The 25348-nt window shown below is 41.7% G+C and overlaps 1 protein-coding gene across 1 annotated transcript; it reads left to right on the top strand.

Moving 5' to 3' along the window:
- The first annotated feature begins 807 nt into the window (after positions 1 to 807).
- On the top strand, positions 808 to 11963 carry LOC308315544 (N-glycosylase/DNA lyase-like). The gene is made up of 10 exons (XM_080763573.1): positions 808 to 1011; positions 1528 to 1612; positions 2908 to 3024; positions 4489 to 4549; positions 5267 to 5405; positions 7524 to 7706; positions 7845 to 8026; positions 8824 to 8971; positions 11037 to 11086; positions 11687 to 11963. Exons 1-10 carry the CDS (start codon positions 984 to 986, stop codon positions 11900 to 11902), a joined length of 1209 nt encoding a protein of 402 aa, XP_080619699.1. The 5' UTR covers positions 808 to 983; the 3' UTR covers positions 11903 to 11963.
- The last annotated feature ends 13385 nt before the right edge of the window (positions 11964 to 25348 follow it).

Here is a 25348-nt window from a genome sequence, read left to right as displayed (position 1 = left end):
TACAAATCTAATTATATTTATTTAATACACTCCCTTTACAGATCTAATTATATTTATTTAATACACTCCCTTTACAAATCTAATTATATTTATATATTTAATACACTCCCTTTACAAATCTAAATATATTTATATATTTAATACACTCCCTTTACAGATCTAATTATATTTATTTAATACACTCCCTTTACAAATCTAATTATATTTATTTAATACACTCCCTTTACAGATCTAATTATATATATATATATATATATATATATAATATACTCCCCTTTAGAAATCTAATTATATTTAATACACTCCCTTTACAAATCTAATTATATTTATATATTTAATACACTCCCTTTACAAATATAATTATATTTATATATTCAATACACTCCCTTTACAAATCTAATTACAAGCCATGTGTGTGTGCGCCATCTGTGAAAATGCAAGCATTCACGACAAAAACACAAAAGCACAACTCTATTCATATAACAGGAATGTGTGATTCATTTTTATAGTTTTAAGGCAGTGAGTGGTGAAGTTTCATACAGTCATTTTTTTTTTACAAACATGGTTCTTTCTATGAAATCAACCCCTTGAAGCCCAGCGAGTCTACTAGTATTAGTAGACATAGTAGGCCTAACCCATAGACCGCAACATCCGGAACGTTGTATTGTAACAACCATCGTAACTTGTTTCCAGCCGGACCTAATTCTGAAACGGACTATACAATCATGGCGTCCTCCACAACAATCACAGCCCAATGTTTTACTGGTTTAGTGTTTGTTGCTATAGTTAAAGTATAGATATCTGTACGACATCTGCGGATGTTTGTTACTCAGTGAGTTAGTAGTGTAGTCTGTTAACTTTGTTACTCAGTGAGTTTGAGACGTGAGAATAATAAGAATTACAGTGATTTCTCTGTTTGTCCCTTAGAGTATAATATTCATACTCTTAAGCTCTGTCCAGTCAGTGAAACAAGGAATCACAACATGGCCAGACATGCTCTGTTGTCTGCAGGTCAGTAAGGATATAATACTATATAATATTAATAATAATAATAATACTCATGTCTCTATGGAGTAACATGCTCTGTTGTCTGCAGGTCAGTAAGGATATAATACTATATAATAATAATAATAATACTCATGTCTCTATGGAGTAACATGCTCTGTTGTCTGCAGGTCAGTAAGGATATAATACTATATAATAATAATAATACTACTATATAATAATAATAATAATATTACTCATGTCTCTATGGAGTAACATGCTCTGTTGTCTGCACGTCAGTAAGGATGCAAATATTACTGAGTTTTACATTACTGTACTTAATTACAAGATTCTTTATACAGTTTATGCTCCACTACATCTCAGCGGCAAATATTGTAATTTTTACTCCATTTCAATTATTTGAAAACTTTAGTGACCATGCAGTTAAACTTTGCAGATTTATATTATTTCACAACGTACACTCTGTTATTCAAACAGTCATTAATTTTATTTCATGTATTTACTATTTTTACTGTGTTTCAGGAACCAAGGCTCTGTGGGGTTCTATAAACTGTCCTCGGTCAGAACTCAGACTGGACCTGACTCTGGGCTGCGGACAGACCTTCCGGTGAGCAACTATACTGTTAATATCACCATGGAGCACCTGACCAAAGAATAACTTTACTGTTAATATCACCATGAAGCACCTGACCAAAGAATAACTTTACTGTTAATATCACCATGAAGCACCTGACCAAAGTATAACTATACTGTTAATATCACCATGGAGCACCTGACCAAAGTATAACTATACTGTTAATATCACCATGAAGCACCTGACCAAAGAATAACTATACTGTTAATATCACCATGGAGCACCTGACCAAAGAATAACTATACAGTTAATATCACCATGGAGCACCTGACCAAAGTATAACTATACTGTTAATATCACCATGAAGCACCTGACCAAAGAATAACTATACTGTTAATATCACCATGGAGCACCTGACCAAAGTATAACTATACTGTTAATATCACCATGAAGCACCTGACCAAAGTATAACTATACTGTTAATATCACCATGGAGCACCTGACCAAAGAATAACTATACAGTTAATATCACCATGGAGCACCTGACCAAAGAATAACTATACAGTTAATATCACCATGGAGCACCTGACCAAAGTATAACTATACTGTTAATATCACCATGAAGCACCTGACCAAAGAATAACTATACTGTTAATATCACCATGGAGCACCTGACCAAAGAATAACTATACTGTTAATATCACCATGGAGCACCTGACCAAAGTATAACTATACTGTTAATATCACCATGGAGCACCTGACCAAAGTATAACTATACTGTTAATATCACCATGAAGCACCTGACCAAAGTATAACTATACTGTTAATATCACCATGGAGCACCTGACCAAAGAATAACTATACTGTTAATATCACCATGGAGCACCTGACCAAAGAATAACTTTACAGTTAATATAAGAATCTCATGTTATTTATCACCTGACCAAAGTTTAACGTTACAGTTATAGTTATCACCACCAGGAAACGAACTCATTTTATTTCTGACCAATGGCACGTTAAAAAACTAGCTATATGTTCAGAAGCATTTTCCATAACATTTAGTTTAGTTTTAGTTTAGTTTATTTCGCACAATAAAAACAGTACAAAAAGGTAACATCAATAAAAGAAGTGTGTGCAGGTGAGAAAAGAAACCCAGGGAGGGCTTATAAGTGGTTCTCACCAAAGTGTTGAGATCTTAATATATATTCCATAATCCATGTGTGATCACTGTCCTGACCAATCATATTCACTTTAATCCATGTGTGATCACTGTCCTGACCAATCATATTCACTTTAATCCATGTGCCATCACTGTCCTGACCAATCAGATGGAGGGAGACTGGGGAGGGCCACTGGACAGGAGTGATGGGAGGACGGCTGTGGACTCTGACCCAGACTGACCACGCCCTCTGGTACCACGCCTATCAGAACCAACAGCCTGGCAGGTACATAATATATATATGTTATATATACAGGTACATATAATATACCAGCTCAGTGGCCTTGTGGTTAGAGTGTCCGCCCTGAGACTGGGAGGTCGGGGTTCAATTCCACTGTTACTTTCTTAGCTTAGGCATGTTTCATGATAAATGTTTTTATGTGATGTATACCCATGCTTTTTTTTGTTCTTGCTTAATGTAAGTCGCTCTGGATTAAGAGCGTCTGCTAAATGCCTAAATTGTAAATTGTAAATTGTAATCCACGGCCGGGTCATACCAAAGACTGTAAAAATGGGACCCAGTGACTCCCTGCTTGACACTCAGCATCAAGGGTTGGATTGGGGGTATAAGTCCCTGCGGCATACTAGCGTCATGTCCAGGGGGTGTACTTGTAGCCTCACGCTACAGAAACAGGAGATAGGCTCCTGCCCCTATTAGTCTGGGTCACTTTCCCAAATATATGAACTCCGAAGGCAAATCGTGTTAATTTATGGCATACATGTTTTCTAGGGGTATTAAGGTCTGCTGAATCCAAATCTGCTGTATGCCAAGCTCAAAAATGGATGCTAAGCCCTCAAAATGGACCATTTAAATGGCGGCCACCACTATGCTGAAACATAATAAAACACATTATGTTTGACTAAACATGGTAGAAAATAGACTGAAATGTCCTCTTTTATGTTTTCATATATGGGGAACACAATGAAATATTCTGATTTAAGATCAATTGTGAAGAAACCAGTTTTATATAATTTATAGTGACAATTGTCCTCTTTAGTCCAGGCCCTTAGGGATATGTCGTGCTAATCAGTCTAAAAGCACCATATTTGGCCCAGATGTAGTCCAGGGCATGTTCTAATGATTTAGAACATGCTTGGTGTCCATTTCAGGAGTTTTGACGATAAGAAACATTTTGGAATACTTATCTTTATGATTGGGTGTGTCTGGCAATATGAAAATACCTTGTTGTACCTTAACATTTCACACTATATTGGCAAACTTGTGTCTATTTGTATGTTTTTTCTTTAGCATTAGAAACATTGGAATGTTGGGCCTATGGGCCTCATGGCTCGGCAAAGGCTACTTACTTATAAGATATATATACAGGTACATATAATATATATATATATATATATATATATATATATTTATATATTCCTAAACAGGAAGAGGGTTAGGGTTAGCCTAACCCCAGGGGTATTGTTTGTTTTCTTTGAACATTGGATCGTGTATTTCTGTTTGCCTTTTAGGTTTTAATGACAAATAATTAGTAATAAATCCGCAAAGAAATCACTTACACATTTAGTCCTTAGCAACACATCACAAAGGAATGTGTTGAAGCTTGTAGATCAAATATTACTGCTATTTTTGAAAATGTATGGACATTTTTCAACACGGAAACGATTGACGTTTATGATTAAAAAGAAAAAGTGATTACCGGTAGATGATTCTGTGATAATTGTGTGACAGGAAGAGGAAGGCTACAGATCCACTGGAGTCGATCACGTCTGTGGAGAAGTTCAGAGTGAAGGTATGAGAACTACAACTCCCAATCTAAACTATGGAATGAACTACAGACTCACTCCCAATCTAAACTATTAACTTCCCATTGCAGTCAGAACTACAGACTCACTCCCAATCTAAACTATGGAATGAACTTCCCATTACAGTCAGAACTACAGACTCACTCCCAATATAAACTATGGAATGAACTTCCCATTACAGTCAGAACTACAGACTCACTCCCAATATAAACTATGGAATGAACTTCCCATTACAGTCAGAACTACAGACTCACTCCCAATATAAACTATGGAATGAACTTCCCATTACAGTCAGAACTACAGACTCACTCCCAATATAAACTATGGAATGAACTTCCCATTATAGTCAGAACTACAGACTCACTCCCAATATAAACTATGGAATGAACTTCCCATTACAGTCAGAACTACAGACTCACTCCCAATATAAACTATGGAATGAACTTCCCATTACAGTCAGAACTACAGACTCACTCCCAAAATAAACTATGGAATGAACTTCCCATTACAGTCTACAAGTCTTACAAGTTTTTCCTTGGCTTTTAATTGCACTTGATTGTCTCAAAACATGAGTTTTATGATGTCCTTACTTGTCTGTGCGCTGATGGGCGCTGTTGATGTTCCGTTTGTTTTGACCTGTACAGCACTTTGGTCAGCTTCTGTTGTTTTAAATGTGCTATATAAATAAAGTTTGATTTGATCAGGTGGAGTCAGATGGAGAAGCATCAGAGCTGGACTCCCTGCTGAAGGATTACTTCCAGCTGGACGTGAAGCTGGAAGATCTCTACAGAACATGGAGAGCAGCTGACCCACACTTCAGGAGCATCGCTGACATCTTCACTGGTCAGTTACTGGTCAGTGATACTGGACATAGAGACATCTTCACTGGTCAGGTACTGGTCAGTGATACTGGTCATAGTGACATCTTTACTGGTCAGGTACTGGTCAGTGATACTGGTCCTAGAGACATCTTTACTGGTCAGGTACTGGTCAGTGATACTGGTCATAGTGACATCTTCACTGGTCAGTTACTGGTCAGTGATACTGGTCATAGTGACATCTTTACTGGTCAGTTACTGGTCAGTGATACTGGTCATAGTGACATCTTTACTGGTCAGGTACTGGTCAGTGATACTGGTCATAGAGACATCTTTACTGGTCAGATACTGGTCATAGTGACATCTTCACTGGTCAGTTACTGGTCAGTGATACTGGTCATAGTGACATCTTTACTGGTCAGTTACTGGTCAGTGGTACTGGTCATAGAGACATCTTTACTGGTCAGTGATAGAGACATCTTTACTGGTCAGTGATAGGGCTGTCAGTTCACCTCTATAATCCAATTTGAATTTCATTGCTTCATTATTTGTAATTTTCGAAAATATTCAAATATTTACAGTGTTTATTTTAGCTCATACCGGTATTTAGCCTATAATAATACACAGAATAACAAGGTTGACGATGCACGTTCTGTCCACTAGAGGGCCCCCCCTTCCAAACGACAAAGCAGTACTTTCACGGCACAAAATAGCGTTTAAACTGTTGTTTTATTGAGCACAGTGCACTCAGCATGGTAAGATTGTTGTCTGTCTATAGTGCAAATGCAACAAAGGCGTCTTGCATGCTGTGTTTTGCATGCACATGGTCTGCCAGAGTAGTCTATCATTTGTTGTTTTTCTTGTTTTTTCGCCACCTCTCTTCGAAGTTAGACTGCAAGCTCTAAACTGACTGGGCCTCTGAACCCTACGCCGTGATATCTCTCTCTCACACACACACACACACACACACACACACACACACACACACAGGCGCGCATTCGAGGTGGGTTGATGATGATTCAATGCTGTGCAGCGCACATGCATGATCATGCAGTGAGGCAACTCGGGCAGCAGGGCACAATATTCCTGTCCCCTCTCTTAAAGGTTTCCTCCCATAAACTTCACTTGAAAATTAAGTTTAAGAAACTTTAATAATTGTGTTGCTTCAATGCTTCTTTGCACCGCGCGTCTCTCTGTCTCTACACTCCTCGACAACTCTATGCAGAGAAATAGCTCCACCTCTGCAAGCCACAAGCCCACAACGCGTCGCTGATTCAACGCAGTGTAGGCTTGTAGATCAGCTCTGTTCCCTGCGCTGCGGGTAGAAAATAAATAAATAGCGTGTGACCGCGTGTGGGAACCGATAGAGAGATTTCACAGCGGTAGATTCGTTACTCAATACATTTAGTGAGCGGATAAAATAACATAAAACAAAATAAAAATATTAAATAGAATTAATAAATGATAAAAGCTCCATTCGAATGGCAATTTTAGCTTTCGAATATATATATCTTTTTTAATATTCAAATTTCTTTCATATTATGAAATTCATAATATGAAAGAAATTCATAGTTACTGGTCAGTGATAGTTACTGGTCAGTGATAGTTACTGGTCAGTGATAGAGTTACTAGTCAGTGATAGAGTTAATGGTCAGTGATAGTTACTGGTCAGTGATAGAGACATATTTACTGGTCAGTGATAGTTACTGGTCAGTGATAGTTACTGGTCAGTGATAGTAGACAAAGTCATCAAACATAGGTATGGAAAATAACCCCGGGCAATTAGGGTGTATCGTTTGGCCAGGTGTGTATGAGGTCATTAACATGGTGAATCGTTATCAACCCATTCTGACCTGAGATCAGATTCTAAAAACGTCTTCTACATCCTGACAGTTTTCTGAAAAAGCTGTGTTTCTGTGCCAGTCGTTCTTCCATTTTTCAAAAATAGCAGACCTACAAGCTCGTAGCGCGCCACTCGGTGGCGCGCTACGAGCTTGTGTATCGTGGTGTATCGTCCCACCAGGTGTGTATGAGGTCATTAACATGGTGTATCGTCCCACCAGGTGTGTATGAGGTCATTAACATGGTGTATCGTCCCACCAGGTGTGTATGAGGTCATTAACATGGTGTATCGTCCCACCAGGTGTGCGGATGCTGCGCCAGGACCCCACAGAGTGCCTCTTCTCCTTCATCTGTACGTCCAACAACCACATCTCTCGTATCCAAGGCATGGTGGAGAGGCTGTGCCAGGCTCTGGGCGGCTCTGCCCTCGCCACCCTGGACGGAACCAGCTACCACCACTTCCCCCCCATGGAGGCCCTGGCAGGTAGGTGGCGCTGTGCCAGGCTCTGGGTGGCACTGTGACTGTCCCATGGAGTGTATGGACTGTAGGTGTGGAGGTTTAACTGTGTTATTATATTATCTAGGGGTAGGTGTGGAGGTTTAACTCTGTTACTATATCTAGGGGTAGGTGTGGAGGCCAGTCTCAGGGACCTGGGGTTCGGCTACAGGGCTCGGTTCCTCCAGCAGAGTGCCCAGAACATGGTTCAGCTCCATGGAGGAGCTCAGTGGCTCCACAACCTACGAGATGTTCCCTACCTGGAGGCCAGAGACGCCCTGAGGACCCTGCCTGGGGTGGGGGTCAAGGTACCTACTCTACCCTACTACCCCTAAACCTACCCTAAAACTATAACCCTGGGCTGGGGGTCAAGGTACCCATAGTAATCTAGTAAGAGAGTGGCTCCCATTGTAACAATGGAATGCTGGAAGTGCTCATTCTATCTCAATGGGATAGTTCCAGTTATTGTAACAATGTGTGGAACTATAGCCCATAGGGACCCGCCTTGCGTGTGTCGCTGCTCTCCTACTCTACAGTCTGGGTAACCCTAAACCTAACCATAACCCTCCTAACGCTGCCTACGAGAGGTTCCGTACCTGGAAAGGTTAAATTACATTTAGATAGCATGTTATTTAGACACCTGGCGTTCTATACTTTCTGGATCTTCAATGCACAACTTATTATCTGTTTTGAGGCGCACTAGCCCCTCCCCTAGCCCCTCCCCTAGCCCCTCCCCTAGCCCCTCCCCTAGCCCCTCCTATATACAGCTTGTGGTGTTTGTCCACAGAATGTGTCCTACACAAAGATTAACTTCCCGTTGACAATTAATGGAGAACTTTACGTCATTCATTGAGGCCTGTTCGAGCAACCACAACCACAGGGTTAATCGTAGTTGTTTATGTCTGTGTACGGATGTCAGGATGGACAGTTCACTTCAGGAAAGAATAATTACTTTTTCTGTTTGTGCGTGTGTGTGCGTGCGTGCGTGCGTGCGTGCGTGCGTGCGTGCGTGCGTGCGTGCGTGCGTGCGTGCGTGCGTGCGTGTGTGCGTGTGTGTGTGTGTGTGTGCGTGCGTGCGTGCGTGCGTGCGTGTGTGCGTGTCCAGGTGGCAGACTGTGTGTGTCTGATGTCTTTAGACAAGGCTGAAGCCGTTCCCGTTGACACGCACGTCTGGCAGATCGCCAAGAGAGACTACAGCTGTTCTGGAGGAGGCGGAGCCAAGACTCTGACTGACCGAGTCCACAGAGAGATAGGTTAGTTACTATAACCCTAACCCACAGAGAGATAGGTTAGTTACTATAACCCACAGAGAGATAGGTTAGTTACTATAACCCTAACCCACAGAGAGATAGGTTAGTTACTATAACCCACAGAGAGATAGGTTAGTTACTATAACCCACAGAGAGATAGGTTAGTTACTATAACCCACAGAGAGATAGGTTAGTTACTATAACCCTAACCCACAGAGAGATAGGTTAGTTACTATAACCCTAACCCACAAAGAGATAGGTTAGTTACTATAACCCACAGAGAGATAGGTTAGTTACTATAACCCACAGAGAGATAGGTTAGTTACTATAACCCACAGAGAGATAGGTTAGTTACTATAACCCACAGAGAGATAGGTTAGTTACTATAACCCACAGAGAGATAGGTTAGTTACTATAACCCACAGAGAGATAGGTTAGTTACTATAACCCACAGAGAGATAGGTTAGTTACTATGGCCCTCATTTATCAATCGAGTGTAAAATCTGCCACAGATTCGAGTGCAGGTTTCGTAGTACACCCACGTCGCCACGGCATTTATAAAGTGATCGCAAACCGCTGATCCTTCCTTCATTTCGTTCTGACGTTAATAAATGTGACGGCTGAAATCTATCTGGCACGCCCTATGAAATCAAGCCTCGCCCTCGTTTTTGCGACATGAACAATTGCAATACGACGGCTGGTAAGTTTGGTAACCAGGGTTACAGGAAAAAATAAGTTTCTCCCGTGCCTTGCTGCCCGCCTCACCCCCCTCTCTCATACACACACACACACACACACACAGACAGACGCACACAGACGCACACGCAACTTGCAAGCCCAACTAACTGGTGTCTTGTTAAATAAATAAAGAACGAACACCTGCATGAATTAAATAAAGTTGTAGGCCTACCCTGTCTGTTTCCCTCTTACCTCGCTTGCCTTGCTGTCATGTCCACGCACGCACGCACCTACATGACACATCGACATCGCATCGCCATGAATGGAATTAGTTTGTAGGCTGGCCTATATTAATTTTACCCATTCATGCGCAGTGCACGGCGAAGACTGCGCACTGCTGTGATATTAAAGTCCTGTAAGTGACTCAGTGATGCCTGCATGAGAGAGGCTATCATGTCGTCAAGGCAGTCATAATCAACGTTTATGTAGTGATTTGATCATTGATGAACGAATCATAAACATATGGATGAAGGCTTGCCGCGGTCCCGTCCTCCCGACCCCCGAAAATTATCTCGCTTTTATCTGAACTGTCAAAGCACTTATTTAAATGGTGAATGATTAAGCCCCTTACACCTATAGCCTGCTACTTGCAAATAGGCAAAGACCTCCATATAATTATGGTCCATGCCTGTGTGAAAAGTGGGAGTGATTGGTGCAGCCAATGATGAGATAACGCTCTGTCAGTGACATTCATTCAGACATTCAGACATTCGCTGAATTATAGTATGATGATGACAATACCATGTCATACAACAAATGAAAGCTAGAATCCTCTACTTTCACCAGGAAAAGAGATAACATTTCTATCGTTTTCAGTTTTCAAAATATAGGCTTTTGAATGAGTCCAACACTTTAGAAAAACATCTCAAAGTTTTGACCAGTCACATTTATATACACATAGCATATTTTTGTAATAATGTGAACATGTCACGGAATATACCAATTGAAAGAGGAGCATTTCCTCTTTACCCAGAAAAAACAATGTTTGTGTGTGTGTGTGTGTGTGTGTGTGTGTGTGAGATAGATAGAATGTAAAACACGTTGTTTCAAAGTCTTTATAGTTTTGACCAGATTTTAGTGTGTGTGTGTGTGTGTGTGTGTATGGGGGGGGGGGGGTTATTGTCACCTCACTATGGAGCAGACAGCCGTGCTGCTGAAGCAAGTCCAGTCTGGGTGAAATTCACATCGGAATATTAATATAACGGTGCGTGAGCCCCGCCCGGCCCACGGCCCGTTGGTCAGGGACAGAGACGGCCCGGCCCGACGGGCTTGCAGGTCTCTACTATGGGGTCCTTATTACTCACACTGTGCTCAATGTATTTCTACACAGGCGATTTCTTCAGACAGCTATGGGGTCCTTACGCCGGCTGGGCTCACTCGGTGAGTTTTTCCTTCACATCCTACTGGTTGTCACGGCGATAATTATACTGGTGACCGCAGGTCGCATTCACTATGCACAGTGGTTCAATCTGGTCCTTGGTCTGCCCGGGGTCTCCTCCCAGTGGAGATATAATCCATCTGGTCCTTGGTCTGCCCGGGGTCTCCTCCCAGTGGAGATATAATCCATCTGGTCCTTGGTCTGCCCCGGGGTCTCCTCCCAGTGGAGATATAATCCATCTGGTCCTTGGTCTGCCCCGGGGTCTCCTCCCAGTGGAGATATAATCCATCTGGTCCTTGGTCTGCCCGGGGTCTCCTCCCAGTGGAGATATAATCCATCTGGTCCTTGGTCTGCCCGGGGTCTCCTCCCAGTGGAGATATAATCCATCTGGTCCTTGGTCTGCCCCGGGGTCTCCTCCCAGTGGAGATATAATCCATCTGGTCCTTGGTCTGCCCCGGGGTCTCCTCCCAGTGGGACGTGCGTCGAGGACCTCCCCAGGGAGACGCCCAAGAGGCATCCTAACCAGATGCCCGAACCACCTAAGCTGGCTCTGTACAGAAGCTAAGCTGTGCATAAATGAAATGAAGTGTTTTTGTTCTCAGGTGTTGTTCTGCGCAGACCTCAAGAAGTTCCAGAAGATGAAGGAGAGTGTGTCTGTGAAGGAGGAGGAGGAAGGAACCAGGAAACAGAAGAGAGAAGGAACCAGGAAACGGAAGAGGGAAGCAGGGGAGACGATTCAGAAGAACATGAAGAGAGAAGATAAGAGAACAGTGAAGAAAGAGAGAAGAGACAGAACGGTGAAGAAAGAGAAAGTGTGAACGTGCACAAATAGACATCAAAGGGGGCTTCAGCCCCTGCCCTTTTACCCGTCTGTAAAACAACTGCTCTCTCCAGACTAGAGACTGACACGGGAGTGGATTTCCACTCCTGTCCTGTCCCAATCCTGGACCAGGGTTAAAAAACTAATCCTGTCCTGTCCCACTCCTGGACCAGGGTTAAAAAACTAATCCTGTCCTGTCCCACTCCTGTAGAATGACTCCTGATCCCATCCCGCTCCCACTCGAGATGACTCCCACTCCTATCCCGCTCCTGTTTTTTTTTCCCTGATGGATTATGGGTATGTGTAGTGCTTTTGACTTGCTAACGCAAGTCAAAAGAGCGTTGTCTCACTGAAAGATGACTACAAATATGGGTGCTTCTGTTCTTTTGGTTGGCGCCACGACCAGCTGAAGATGATCATTATGATTCTAGATAGATGTCATTCCCGCTCCTGCACGCTCCCGTTGACTTTCATTCCCGTCCCGTCCCGATCATGGGATTAATAAAAATGTTAATCCCATCCCACGGGATTCCCGACAAAATGTCACTCTCTACTCCAGACCACGAATGAAGCATTTACTACATGGTGGAAGAAATGCAAAATGCCCTCCTCTCCTCTGTTCTCCATGCCATGCCAGAAAGGCATTCAGGAGATTTGCTTCTGAACTTGGAACGCAGTATTTTGCGTTAAACAAATTTTACAAGACGACGTTTCCATGTGTCGTTACGTCTTCGTCAGACGTCAATATCGCTGTATACTCACAGTACGGTTGGGGTTCTACTTTTACATTATATTATATATTATAATATTATATTATAATATATCTGTATACTGTATTCAGTACCAAAGCAAATGTTCAACATTGTTTTTGAAACCTTTTCTTTTAGTAATTTAAATCTACGTCGAATAGTTGAGTAAATGAACTTGGTTGTTTTGATCAATACTTCATGTTGTAAATTATAACATGAAGTACTGATGCTGTATACTATTATAACTTATAATACTATAGTGTAGTATTATAACTTATAATAGTATAGTATAGTATTATAACTTTTAATACTAAACTAAACAGCATAAATAATTTATGTTATAATGCTCTCAACTGTATCTTAATCTCATAAAATATCTCTACAAATGTACAATTTTCTATAAACATATAAAGCATTTCTAATGGTTTTGTATCATAAAATATGAGTATTTTCTTATAGGTGGACTGTGTGTTCCTAGATCACTCCTTAGAATTATCAGATTGTATAGATAATATAATGTACAGTTTTATTTTATTGATGCAACTTTTCAGTCCTAGTATGAACTACCATAGACTTCCACTTGTATTGACTAATTTTGTCCACACGAGGGAGACAAATCATAGGTCATAGATCACAGGTCAAGTCACATGTATTTATTTAGCACAGGGTGGCCACACTTTTATGACTTGACTACTACTTTTAAAATGACCAAAACATTATATTATATAATTAATATTAATTATCCCATTGCTGAAAATACTGTGAATTGTAAATGGTGTGTAAATAGTAGTCTCCGGTTTAGTAATGACAGATGTCGCTGTGAGGTGAGATTCAAAAACAAAGAAACATCAGTGTTTTAAAGATGCAGTAATTTATATCCTATCCTGTATTGAATCCTAGATTCCTCCTATTTCAGATTAACAGCCTTTTTTTTTTTTAAGATATTCTTTTGCGGCTTACACCTTTTATTCTTTTTTTTGAAGGGACAGACAGTAGGCTGACAGGAAACGGGAGAGAGATGAGGGGGAAGACATGCAGTAAAGGCCGTGTCGGGCTCCGGAGTCGAACCCACGGCACACTGCGACTGGATTACCAGTCGGGTGCCCAGGCGGTTACGCCACCGCCTGGGCCGATCAACAGCTTTATTAACAGGTCTGTAGATGCAGTTCACAATTTAATCATAATCCAGAGCGCTTACTGTACGTACAGTAAGCAAGAACAACAACATGGTAACGCATCATGAATCGTACGTAAGCTAAGAACCCAACAGTGAAATATAATGGAACTATGAGTCTGCTGTGTCTAATGGTAAATTCATTCCATAGTTTAGATTGGGAGTGAGTGCAGTTCTGACTGCAATGGGAAGTGCATTCCATAGTTTTGGAGCCAGATGGGAGAAGAGTTTGGGATGTGTTGTCCCGGCGTTTTTAGTGAAGGTACTTCCAGCTTCCCTGCGTTGGCTGATCTGAGTGCGCGGGAGGGTTTGTAGGGTTCGATCAGACATTGAAGATACGGGGGAGCCATACCTTTGGTTGCATCAGGGTTAGGGTCAGAGTTTTGTACTCCCAATGGAGGGAGCGGAGAAGGGGGGGAGGCATGTCCATGCTGTTCATAACAGCCTATCCTATATTGAATCCTATATTTATCCTATTTTAGATGGCTTAGTTACAAAGTTACAATTACAATTCAGGCAGCTGACCATGCTGTTAATATAATATAGACATCTAAAACAGGATTAGCTAATGCTCTCGTGGTTTGTGATTCCCAGCACAGTAACACCCTACATTTAAATAGGCCAACCATAGTAGGCCATGCTGTCTGTCTGTACATAGCATCTATATCTATATGCGTAATTATTTGGCAGTGTCAGCTTGGTCTGTTTATAGCCCAGGGTTGCACTTATCGTCCTCAGTGGCCTGACTGGGCGAGAGGCACCCAGGGGTGCTATTGGGCTGTCACTGCTGTGACTGTCCCCCATGTCAACATGCTGTGACTGTCACCCATGTCAACATGCACATGTCTTAACACATTTAGGCCTGACGTCGAAATTAAAAAAAATGTCTTCTAATAAAATCATGACAATTTTCTGAAAAACCTCCCTGTAGCCTAAGGTTGAATATTAGACGGAGTCTCACGGACAGCAGAGAGACAGTATAAATACCAGCCTGCTCACAAACAGGAACACTGACCACTTAAACCCTTAGTTAGTTACTGACTAACTACTGACTAACTACTGACCACTTAAACCCTTAGTTAGTTACTGTGAGATTCTAGCCAACATCATGAAATAAATAATACAGAATACATAAGTAAATCATTTTGTAGACTAAATGTTTTACTTATAATGCATGAAATAAATAATACAGAATACATAAATCATATTGTAGACAATTTACAATTTACAATTACAATTTAGGCATTTAGCAGACGCTCTTAATCCAGAGCGACTTACATTAAGCAAGAACAAAAAAAAAACATGGGAATACATCACATAAAGACATTTATCATGAAACATGCGTAAGCTAAGAAAGTAACAGTGGAATATCTATAATGAAACTATACATATAAGCTATACATCTATACTACTATGCTACACATATGTACTATGACGTGCTATGACTACATACAATGCACTAGACTAAATGACTAAAATAGACTAAAAGACTAAATGTTTTACTTATAATGTAACGTAATGTAATCTAACCATATGATGTCATGTCCAAATAAGGACGGTCGGTAGGAAGTGCTGCAGTTTGTCACATCTGTGTTTGTGTGTTTGTGTGCATGAGCATGACATGCATGTCGCCCTTTATTAGTGGCTGTGTGCGTGCGTGTGTGAGTGTGCGTGCGTGTGTGTGCGCATGCATGTGCGTGCAGCCGTGTGTGTGTGTGTGTGTGTGTGTGTGTGTGTGTGTGTGTGTGTGTGTGTGTGTGTGCACGCGCGCGCGTCTGTGTGCGTGCAGCCATGTGTGTGTTAATGAATATGTGAGTCATCTTTCAGTTGGACACAAACAACCTCAGGCCGAGAAGATATAAATAGAGAAATGAAAGGATGAGCAACATGTGAAGATGAACAGATAGACGTAAAGGGGTCAGTTCACCCTGTCACGACAACAGACAACTACACAACCCTTTGTAGAGGGTTTATTAAGGGGTCAGTTCACCCTGTCACCAGGGCTGGGACAACAGACAACTACCCAACCCTTTGTAGAGGGTTTATAAAGGGGTCAGTTCACCCTGTCACCAGGGCTGGACTGGGACAACAGACAACTACACAACCCTTTGTAGAGGGTTTATTAAGGGGTCAGTTCACCCTGTCACCAGGGCTGGACTGGGACAACAGACAACTACACAACCCTTTGTATAGGGTTTATTTGTCACTCACTGATACAGGTATACAGTGACATTATCATGATGGCACTGGCAGAATGGCCTGCCGCCTATTGGCCATTTGGTCTGCCTGTCCAAAAATAAAATAAAAACATGGCGGCCCCCTACGGTCGCGGCCCACCGGCAATATGCCCGGTATGACCTGTGGCCGGTCCAGCCCTGCCCACTAACCACTGTAGAGCACGGGTTCCCAAAGTGGGGTCCAGGGACCCCTAGGGGTACTTGAGGGAGTTCCAGGGGGTCCCTAGCTCAATTAGAGATATAAGGAACCAAATGGACCCTTATGAGTCTGTAACTCAGAGGGTGTACAAATGGACCCTAACGGGTCCATTTGGTTCCATTTGTACACTCTCAGAGTTAAATTAACAGTGGTTTTACAACATAAATTGGGGTACCAGAGATAGAAATGCCATTAAATCAGGGGTCCGTAGCATAATGCGTGTGAATTTGGTAGTCCATTAAATGAATGTGTTTCGGAATCACTGCTAGAGCCGTACAGATCCTCCCTTATGTTGGTCACTGCTGGCATTATGTTTTCAAATGGGGGTCCGTGGTCTGATAAATGTTGATTTGGGGGTCCTTGATACGGAACCACTGCTATGAAGACGTTGATCTACAAGCTCGTAGATCAGCTATTTTTGGGGCACAAACCAGCACTCTAGCCAGTGGAGATGCGGTGTGTAACAACATGGATTTCTAAACAAATGTGTTCAAAGCAAAATGCTGTGTTCAAGTTCAGGAGACTTTGGAGGGGAAAAAAATCTATTCTCCTGGAATGCTGCCTTCCAGTAGCTTATGGCATGGAGAGGGGAGAACTGTTACATGGTACATGTTCTGCCTGCAGCAGAGAGTGAATCATGCTAAAGAAAGGCCAGTCATTGAACAGAGCTTCATGTTACATAAAGGAGACGAATGACTCCAGGCAGGACTTACTGTACGTCACAGCCTGATAGAAATGATTATATTATTCTGTAGTTCCAGGCCAGCGCTTTGACCCAATCCAACACCTGGGATCCAAACCCTATGGGGTTCTATATAACCCTGCATTATTCTGTACTTCCAGCTCGGCTTTGACCCAATCCAACACGATTATATTATTCTGTAGTATTCTGTATTTTGACCCGATCCAACACGATTATATTATTCTGTAGTATTCTGTATTTTGACCCGATCCAACACTATTATATTATTCTGTAGTATTCTGTATTTTGACCCAATCCAACACTATTATATTATTCTGTAGTATTCTGTAGACTTTGACCCGATCCAACACGATTATATTATTCTGTAGTATTCTGTATTTTGACCCGATCCAACACTATTATATTATTCTGTAGTATTCTGTAGACTTTGACCCGATCCAACACTATTATATTATTCTGTAGTATTCTGTAGACTTTGACCCGATCCAACACTATTATATTATTCTGTAGTATTCTGTAGACTTTGACCCGATCCAACACTATTATATTATTCTGTAGTATTCTGTAGACTTTGACCCGATCCAACACTATTATATTATTCTGTAGTATTCTGTAGACTTTGACCCGATCCAACACTATTATATTATTCTGTAGTATTCTGTAGACTTTGACCCGATCCAACACTATTATATTATTCTGTAGTATTCTGTAGACTTTGACCCGATCCAACACTATTATATTATTCTGTAGTATTCTGTAGACTTTGACCCGATCCAACACTATTATATTATTCTGTAGTATTCTGTAGACTTTGACCCGATCCAACACGATTATATTATTCTGTATTTTGACCCAATCCAACACGATTATATTATTCTGTATAGTATTCTGTAGACTTTGACCCGATCCAACACGATTATATTATTCTGTAGTATTCTGTAGACTTTGACCCGATCCAACACTATTATATTATTCTGTAGTATTCTGTAGACTTTGACCCGATCCAACACTATTATATTATTCTGTAGTATTCTGTAGACTTTGACCCGATCCAACACTATTATATTATTCTGTAGTATTCTGTAGACTTTGACCCGATCCAACACTATTATATTATTCTGTAGTATTCTGTAGACTTTGACCCGATCCAACACTATTATATTATTCTGTAGTATTCTGTAGACTTTGACCCGATCCAACACTATTATATTATTCTGTAGTATTCTGTAGACTTTGACCCGATCCAACACTATTATATTATTCTGTAGTATTCTGTAGACTTTGACCCGATCCAACACTATTATATTATTCTGTAGTATTCTGTAGACTTTGACCCGATCCAACACTATTATATTATTCTGTAGTATTCTGTATTTTGACCCAATCCAACACTATTATATTATTCTGTAGTATTCTGTAGACTTTGACCCGATCCAACACGATTATATTATTCTGTAGTATTCTGTAGACTTTGACCCGATCCAACACTATTATATTATTCTGTATAGTATTCTGTAGACTTTGACCCGATCCAACACGATTATATTATTCTGTAGTATTCTGTATACTTTGACCCGATCCAACACTATTATATTATTCTGTAGTATTCTGTAGACTTTGACCCGATCCAACACTATTATATTATTCTGTAGTATTCTGTAGACTTTGACCCGATCCAACACTATTATATTATTCTGTAGTATTCTGTAGACTTTGACCCGATCCAACACTATTATATTATTCTGTAGTATTCTGTAGACTTTGACCCGATCCAACACTATTATATTATTCTGTAGTATTCTGTAGACTTTGACCCGATCCAACACTTGGGATCCAAACCCTCTGAGGTTTGGGATCTTCTGGGATTCTAAATATAACCCCGATATAAATGATCATATTATTCTGTAGTTCCAGCTATAGGCTTTGACCCAATCCAACACCCCTCTGTGTCATTACCCCGGGCAGACAGCAGAGGGCAGAGACACTAGACTAGAGTTCCAGCTGTATCTAGTATATGATTATGAAAATGTTTGAATGATGTTGAAAAACATTTAACACAAACCTTCTCTTCTAGCCGAGATGGGGGTCCCCGGGGGTCCCTGGCTTCAGATGGGGGTCCCTGGGGGTCCCTGGCTTCAGATGGGGGTCCCTGGAGGTCCCTGGCTTCAGTTGGCGGTCCCTGGGGGTCCCTGGCTTCAGATGGGGGTCCCTGGGAGTCCCTGGCTTCAGATGGGGGTCCCAGGGAGTCCCAGGGAGTCCCTGGCTTCAGATGGGGGTCCCTGGCTTCAGATGGGGGTCCCTGGCTTCAGATGGGGGTCCCTGGCTAGGGGTCCCTGGCTGGAACAAAACTTTTTCAGATGGGGGTCCGCGGGCAAATACATAATTACCGCAAAACAGTAGTCAAGTCATTGGTCCAAAAAGAGAAGAATGACGTTGCGCTGTGGCCTTGTCTGTCTAAGGTATACTAAGGTATACTATGTTTACCCAGGGTAACTGGAGCCAACCTATGCTATCAGAGGAGAGTCATCCTGGGCCCTAGGCCTGGAAGGAGGCGTATTAGTTTGTTTTGGGAGGTCTGGAGCTTATTTATGATGATGTTGGAGAGGCATATAGTCAAATAAGGGTTAGGGCCGATTCATACTCTTATTTTAGAGCCGAATAACAGTCGGTTCGGCTCTATAGAGCCTACAATGTGACGTCATTTGGCTCTGTAGAGCCTACAATGTGACGTCATTTGGCTCTGTAGAGCCTACAATGTGACGTCATTTGGCTCTGTAGAGCCTACAATGTGACGTCATTTGGCTCTGTAGAGCCTACAATGTGACGTCATTTCGCTCTATAGAGCCTACAATGTGACGTCATTTGGCTCTGTAGAGCCTACAATGTGACGTCATTTGGCTCGGGGGGGGGGGGGGTCCTAAAGTCATCTCTTCGGTGCTACTGAAGATTTCTGACGAGCCGAAATCATTTCGGCACTACAGCGCCGAAACAGCGGTAAAATAGGACTATGAATCGGCCCTTAGGGTTAGGACATTGAGATGATGTTGGAGAGGCATATAGCCAAATAAGGGCTGAATAAGATGACGTGAAAAGCATTGAGAACCATTAATGGTTTAGAGACTGTAGACTTTGACCCAAGACTTCTTTCATACTATAACATTCTGTAGTTCCTCATTTAATCACTCACTACTTCCCCCCATCCCCCCCCCCCCCCCACACACACACACACACACACACACACACCCCCACACACACACACACACACACACACACACACCCTGGAACAACAGGCCATACGCACAAACAGCCCAAATATGGAGACTCCTCTCTGCGCGGCTATTGCATCTTTACCTTTAGAATATGATCCATTCCATCTTTACCTGATGTAATCCATTCCATCTCTACCGAATAAGCTAATATAAACCAAGTCATGGGCTAATATTGTTGCACATGTTCCACATTACATACGTGTGCAGTTTAATAGGATGTGTATCTGCTCTGCACTGCCTTAGATGGATAAAGACACAGAGATGGTCTTATTGCTTAATGAAGGAGGGCTTATTATCAAATGAATCACTATTCATCACAGTCTGATGGATGGCCCCGCACGCACGCACACACACACACACACACACACACACACGCACACGCACACACACCAGCACCATGTGTAGGCTGGGAGGAAGGAAGGGTTATTTAGACAGCCTTTTATGTAGACACAGCATTCTATAGTGTATAAACTGTATAGTCATATAGTTTCATTGTACAGATATTCTACTGGTGATAGGTTCATATGTTTATATATTCTACTATTATGTTCTATAGTTTACTGATGATCCTAGAGGACTATTTATATGTTTATATATTCTACTATATGTTCTATAGTTTACTGATGATCCTAGAGGACTATTTATATGTTTATATATTCTACTATATGTTCTATAGTTTACTGATGATCCTAGAGGACTATTTATATGTTTATATATTCTACTATATGTTCTATAGTTTACTGATGATCCTAGAGGACTATTTATATGTTTATATATTCTACTATATGTTCTATAGTTTACTGATGATCCTATTGACTATTTCCAAGTATTTGATGTGTTCTTGCTTTATACTGTAAATCCCTCTGGATTGAGAGCGTCTGATAGATTAATGCCTACATTGTAAATTGTAACTTGTTATTCCAGGGTCCAGTGAAGGGTCCATGTGGTTAAATAAAGCGTGAACCCTGATATATGCTCTAGATTTACTATTATTAGCGCTGGTTGCTCGTGACTCTGAAACATATAGAAGTTGTAACTCCAGACAGGCTGACATGTCTGAGTGGTGAGTCAGACGGGTTCGGGTGTCACCTTAAGGGTGACTCAATTCAATTCAATTCAATTCAAAGGGCTTTATTGGCATGAGAAAACATACGTTTACATTGCCAAAGCAGAAAACACAATACAACAATACAGCAATACAATCAAAACAAAAATGATGTACATTTGAAGGTCAGAATCTTCAATAGATCAACTTCTGTGTACCAAGATCAATCGATGCAGGTATAGTGCAGGAATATACACAATGATTAGTCTTTAGGGTGGTTGTATTCCATTTGATATCCTTCTCCTATCACAGCAACTCACAAATCGTGCTGCTGTGTTTGCACATTGTTGTACTTCGCCCAGCAGACATGGGAGTTTTTTGTCATTGGTCATGTTTTTCAAAATCTCTGTGTGTGGTTGTAATCTGTGGGAAGTATGTGTCTCTGATGTCTTGGTACAATGGACAGATGGTTAGGAAGTGTAGCTCGGTTTCCACTTCGTTTAGTGTGCACTGGGTGCATAGTCTGTCTTCTCTCGGGATACAGGTCTGCCTATGACGGCCTTTCTCGATCGCGAGACTGTGCTCACTGAGTCTGTACCTAGCTAAGATTTTTCTTTGTTTTGGGTCGGTCACGGTGCTCAGGTATTCTGTGGTATTCCCTATGGGTGTCACCTTATGGGTGACTCACAGAGGCTCTGGTAAAGGGTCACCCTATGGCTGTCACCTTATGGGTGACTCATAGATGACATCTATGATCACATTTGGGAACTATTTTTTTAAAATCTGATTCAATGTTAATGTTAATAATTCTGCCACCTGGAGCAGAAATGTAATTCTATGAAACATTTTCAGAACCGAGAAACCTTTGATGTCTTGGTGAGAGAGAATTACGCAAGAACAGTTTTGTGAAAAACGATTTCATATCAGTTGTGCGCTTTCATGTCAAGGATTGAAGGGCCCCCGACCGACCAGCACGCTGCCAAGGGACCCCCCACAAGCAAACATTTGAGTCCAAATTTCCCCTTCAAAAATAGCAGATCTACAAGATCATAGCGCAGCACCAAAGTGATGCAATGTGAGCTTGTAGATCTGCTAAAATAGCCAAAGTGTATGAAATTAAACGGATGCTTTGTGTTTTTAACAAATTAAATGAAGTCGTGTTTCCTCACTAACACTGCAGGGAGCGTCTTTGATTTGAGCTGAAATTATATCATTTAATTCATCAGATCATATTTAAATGATATCAGATCCTATTTAAATTATATCAGATCATATTATCATCCTCACTCTTTGATTTGAACATCAGTCTTTATGTTCAGAAATAGACATAATTATATTATCTATAGAAAATATATAGAACCCCTGGTCTAACATCATTCATCATCTCCATTCATTACCATTCATCATCTCCATTCATCTCACTATGAACCCCTGGCTGGTCTGGCTAGTCAGCCAGCCAGCCAGCCAGTCAGTCAGTCAGTCAGTCAGCCAGCCAGTCAGTCAGCCAGTCAGCCAGCCAGCCAGCCAGCCAGTCAGCCAGTCAGCCAGCCAGCCAGTCAGTCAGCCAGTCAGCCAGCCAGCCAGTCAGCCAACCAGCCAGCCAGCCAGCCAGCCAGCCAGCCAGTCAGTTTATCTAACATACAGTAAGCCTGTGATGCAGACAGAATGCCAACCAATCCATGATGGTCCTAAAGAGATGGATAAGTAATGATTTCTAGAGGTACAGTAAACTAAATGATTTCTAGAGGTACAGTAAACTAAATGATTTCTAGAGGTACAGTAAACTAAATGCTTTCTAGAGGTACAGTAAACTAAATGATTTCTAGAGGTACAGTAAACTAAATGATTTCTAGAGGTACAGTAAACTAATGTTGAAATGAATATCAATTAGTTTAGAGACAGAGGAAGACATAGGATGGAAACGGGTCAATACAGATGTAATGAACAAGCTCTCACAGCACATCACATGGTGATCTTGTAGATCTGCTATCTCCACAAGCTCTCACAACGTTTCACTTGTAGATCTGCTATCCGCCGAATGTGAGCCCAGAATAAATAGGAATACACACACACACACACACACACACACACCCACGCTGCCATGGTGAGAGAGAGTGTGTTTATGTGTATTTGTGGGTAGGGGGGGGGGGGGGGGATAAGGAAGGTTGGCACGGTGCCAGCTGGGTATAGGCTCTGAGGCCAAGAACATGGCAGTGGCTCTCTCTCTGCCAGAGAGAGAGAGAGAGAGAGACAGAGAGAGAGAGAGGAGAGAGAGAGAGAGAGAGACAGAGAGAGAGAGAGAGGAGAGAGAGAGAGAGAGAGAGAGAGACAGGAGGAGGCTAGTTTCACCCTCAGAACACTCTGTTGTAGTCTACATTGTACTGCACAGACAGGCAGGCAGGCAGGCAGGCAGGCAGGCAGGCAGGCAGGCAGACAGACAGACAGACAGACAGACAGACAGACAGAATGTAAGTAAATCTGCAGTGTGGAGTCAAGTTGTCAGTAGGACTGCTATGACATCATTCTATGGCATCATGCAATAAATATGAGTTTATTTTTGGATTTTGTTTCATTTTAAGGGTAGGGTTTAGGAGCACATGAACCAAATGGACCCCATATCCACCCTAGGGTTACCCTAGGCTCATTATACTCATGCTACACTGGGAAAGGAAAGGTACCATGTTTACCCAGGGTAACTGGACTAAAGGTATACTATGTTTACCCAGGGTAACTGGACTAAAGGTACCATGTTTACCCAGGGTAACTGGACTAAAGGTATACTATGTTTACCCAGGGTAACTGGACTAAAGGTACCATGTTTACCCAGGGTAACTGGACTAAAGGTACTATGTTTACCCAGGGTAACTGGACTAAAGGTACTATGTTTACCCAGGGTAACTGGACTAAACGTACTATGTTTACCCAGGGTAACTGGACTAAAGGTACCATGTTTACCCAGGGTAACTGGACTAAAGGTACTATGTTTACCCAGGGTAACTGGACTAAAGGTACCATGTTTACCCAGGGTAACTGGACTAAACGTACTATGTTTACCCAGGGTAACTGGACTAAAGGTACTATGTTTACCCAGGGTAACTGGACTAAAGGTACTATGTTTACCCAGGGTAACTGGACTAAAGGTACTATGTTTACCCAGGGTAACTGGACTAAAGGTACTATGTTTACCCAGGGTAACTGGACTAAAGGTACTATGTTTACCCAGGGTAACTGGACTATAAGGAAAGGAAAGGTAGCCTATATGTTTACCCAGGGTAACTGGACTAAGGAAAGGAAAGGTACTATATGTTTACCCAGGGTAACTGGACTAAGATCAATAACTTGTTTACAGCCAGGCCCTGCTCATAGAACATTTAACGTATACATTTAACTGCTCTCAAAGGGCACCTACGGATGGCTGCAATTCGAAACTGGCCTCTGTAAAATCTGAATCCCCCCCCCCACCCTTTCCCCTCACTGTATATGTATCCTTTCCCTTTTTGCTTCCTACATGATGAATTCCTGTTCTGTTCTTTAACTACATAGAAGTGTCTATTTGTATAAATGTTTTGATGAATTGAACAATGTGGACCCTGTTGTAAACAAGTGACAGTGGGTCGTCCACTCACAGTTAACAGTCTCTGTATTGAGTTTGTGCTTTAAATGTACTGTAATTCTACAAACTGTTAATGAATATTTCAATCAATCAATCAATCAAACCTGTCCGGGGATACGAACTAGCGACCTTCCGATATCAAGACCGCTCCGCAAACCGTTCGGCCACCGCTGGGCATCACTTTGGTTCACTAGGTTTACGAGGGAGGGGGAGAGACCGTGAGCGTGCGCGCGCACACAAACACACACGCACACACACACACACACACACACTCACACAGCTAGCTGCTCATTGCTATAGTGAGAAGTAAGTAGAAGAATGCGAGAAAAATGAGCTCTGAGAAAGTTGAACTTAATTGTACCTCCGGGTTTAATGTAATTGGTTAAAGCTGTTTATGATCAACACTTAATTTGCATTAGGATATGCAGCGTGTTTGAAATATGTTTCATTCATTA

The sequence above is a fragment of the Protomyctophum bolini genome (assembly GCF_963924005.1).
Source record: "Protomyctophum bolini genome assembly, chromosome: 5".
Taxonomy (NCBI): domain Eukaryota; kingdom Metazoa; phylum Chordata; class Actinopteri; order Myctophiformes; family Myctophidae; genus Protomyctophum; species Protomyctophum bolini.
Note: the sequence above shows the minus strand (reverse complement) of the source record. Positions and strands in the feature narration are given on the sequence as shown.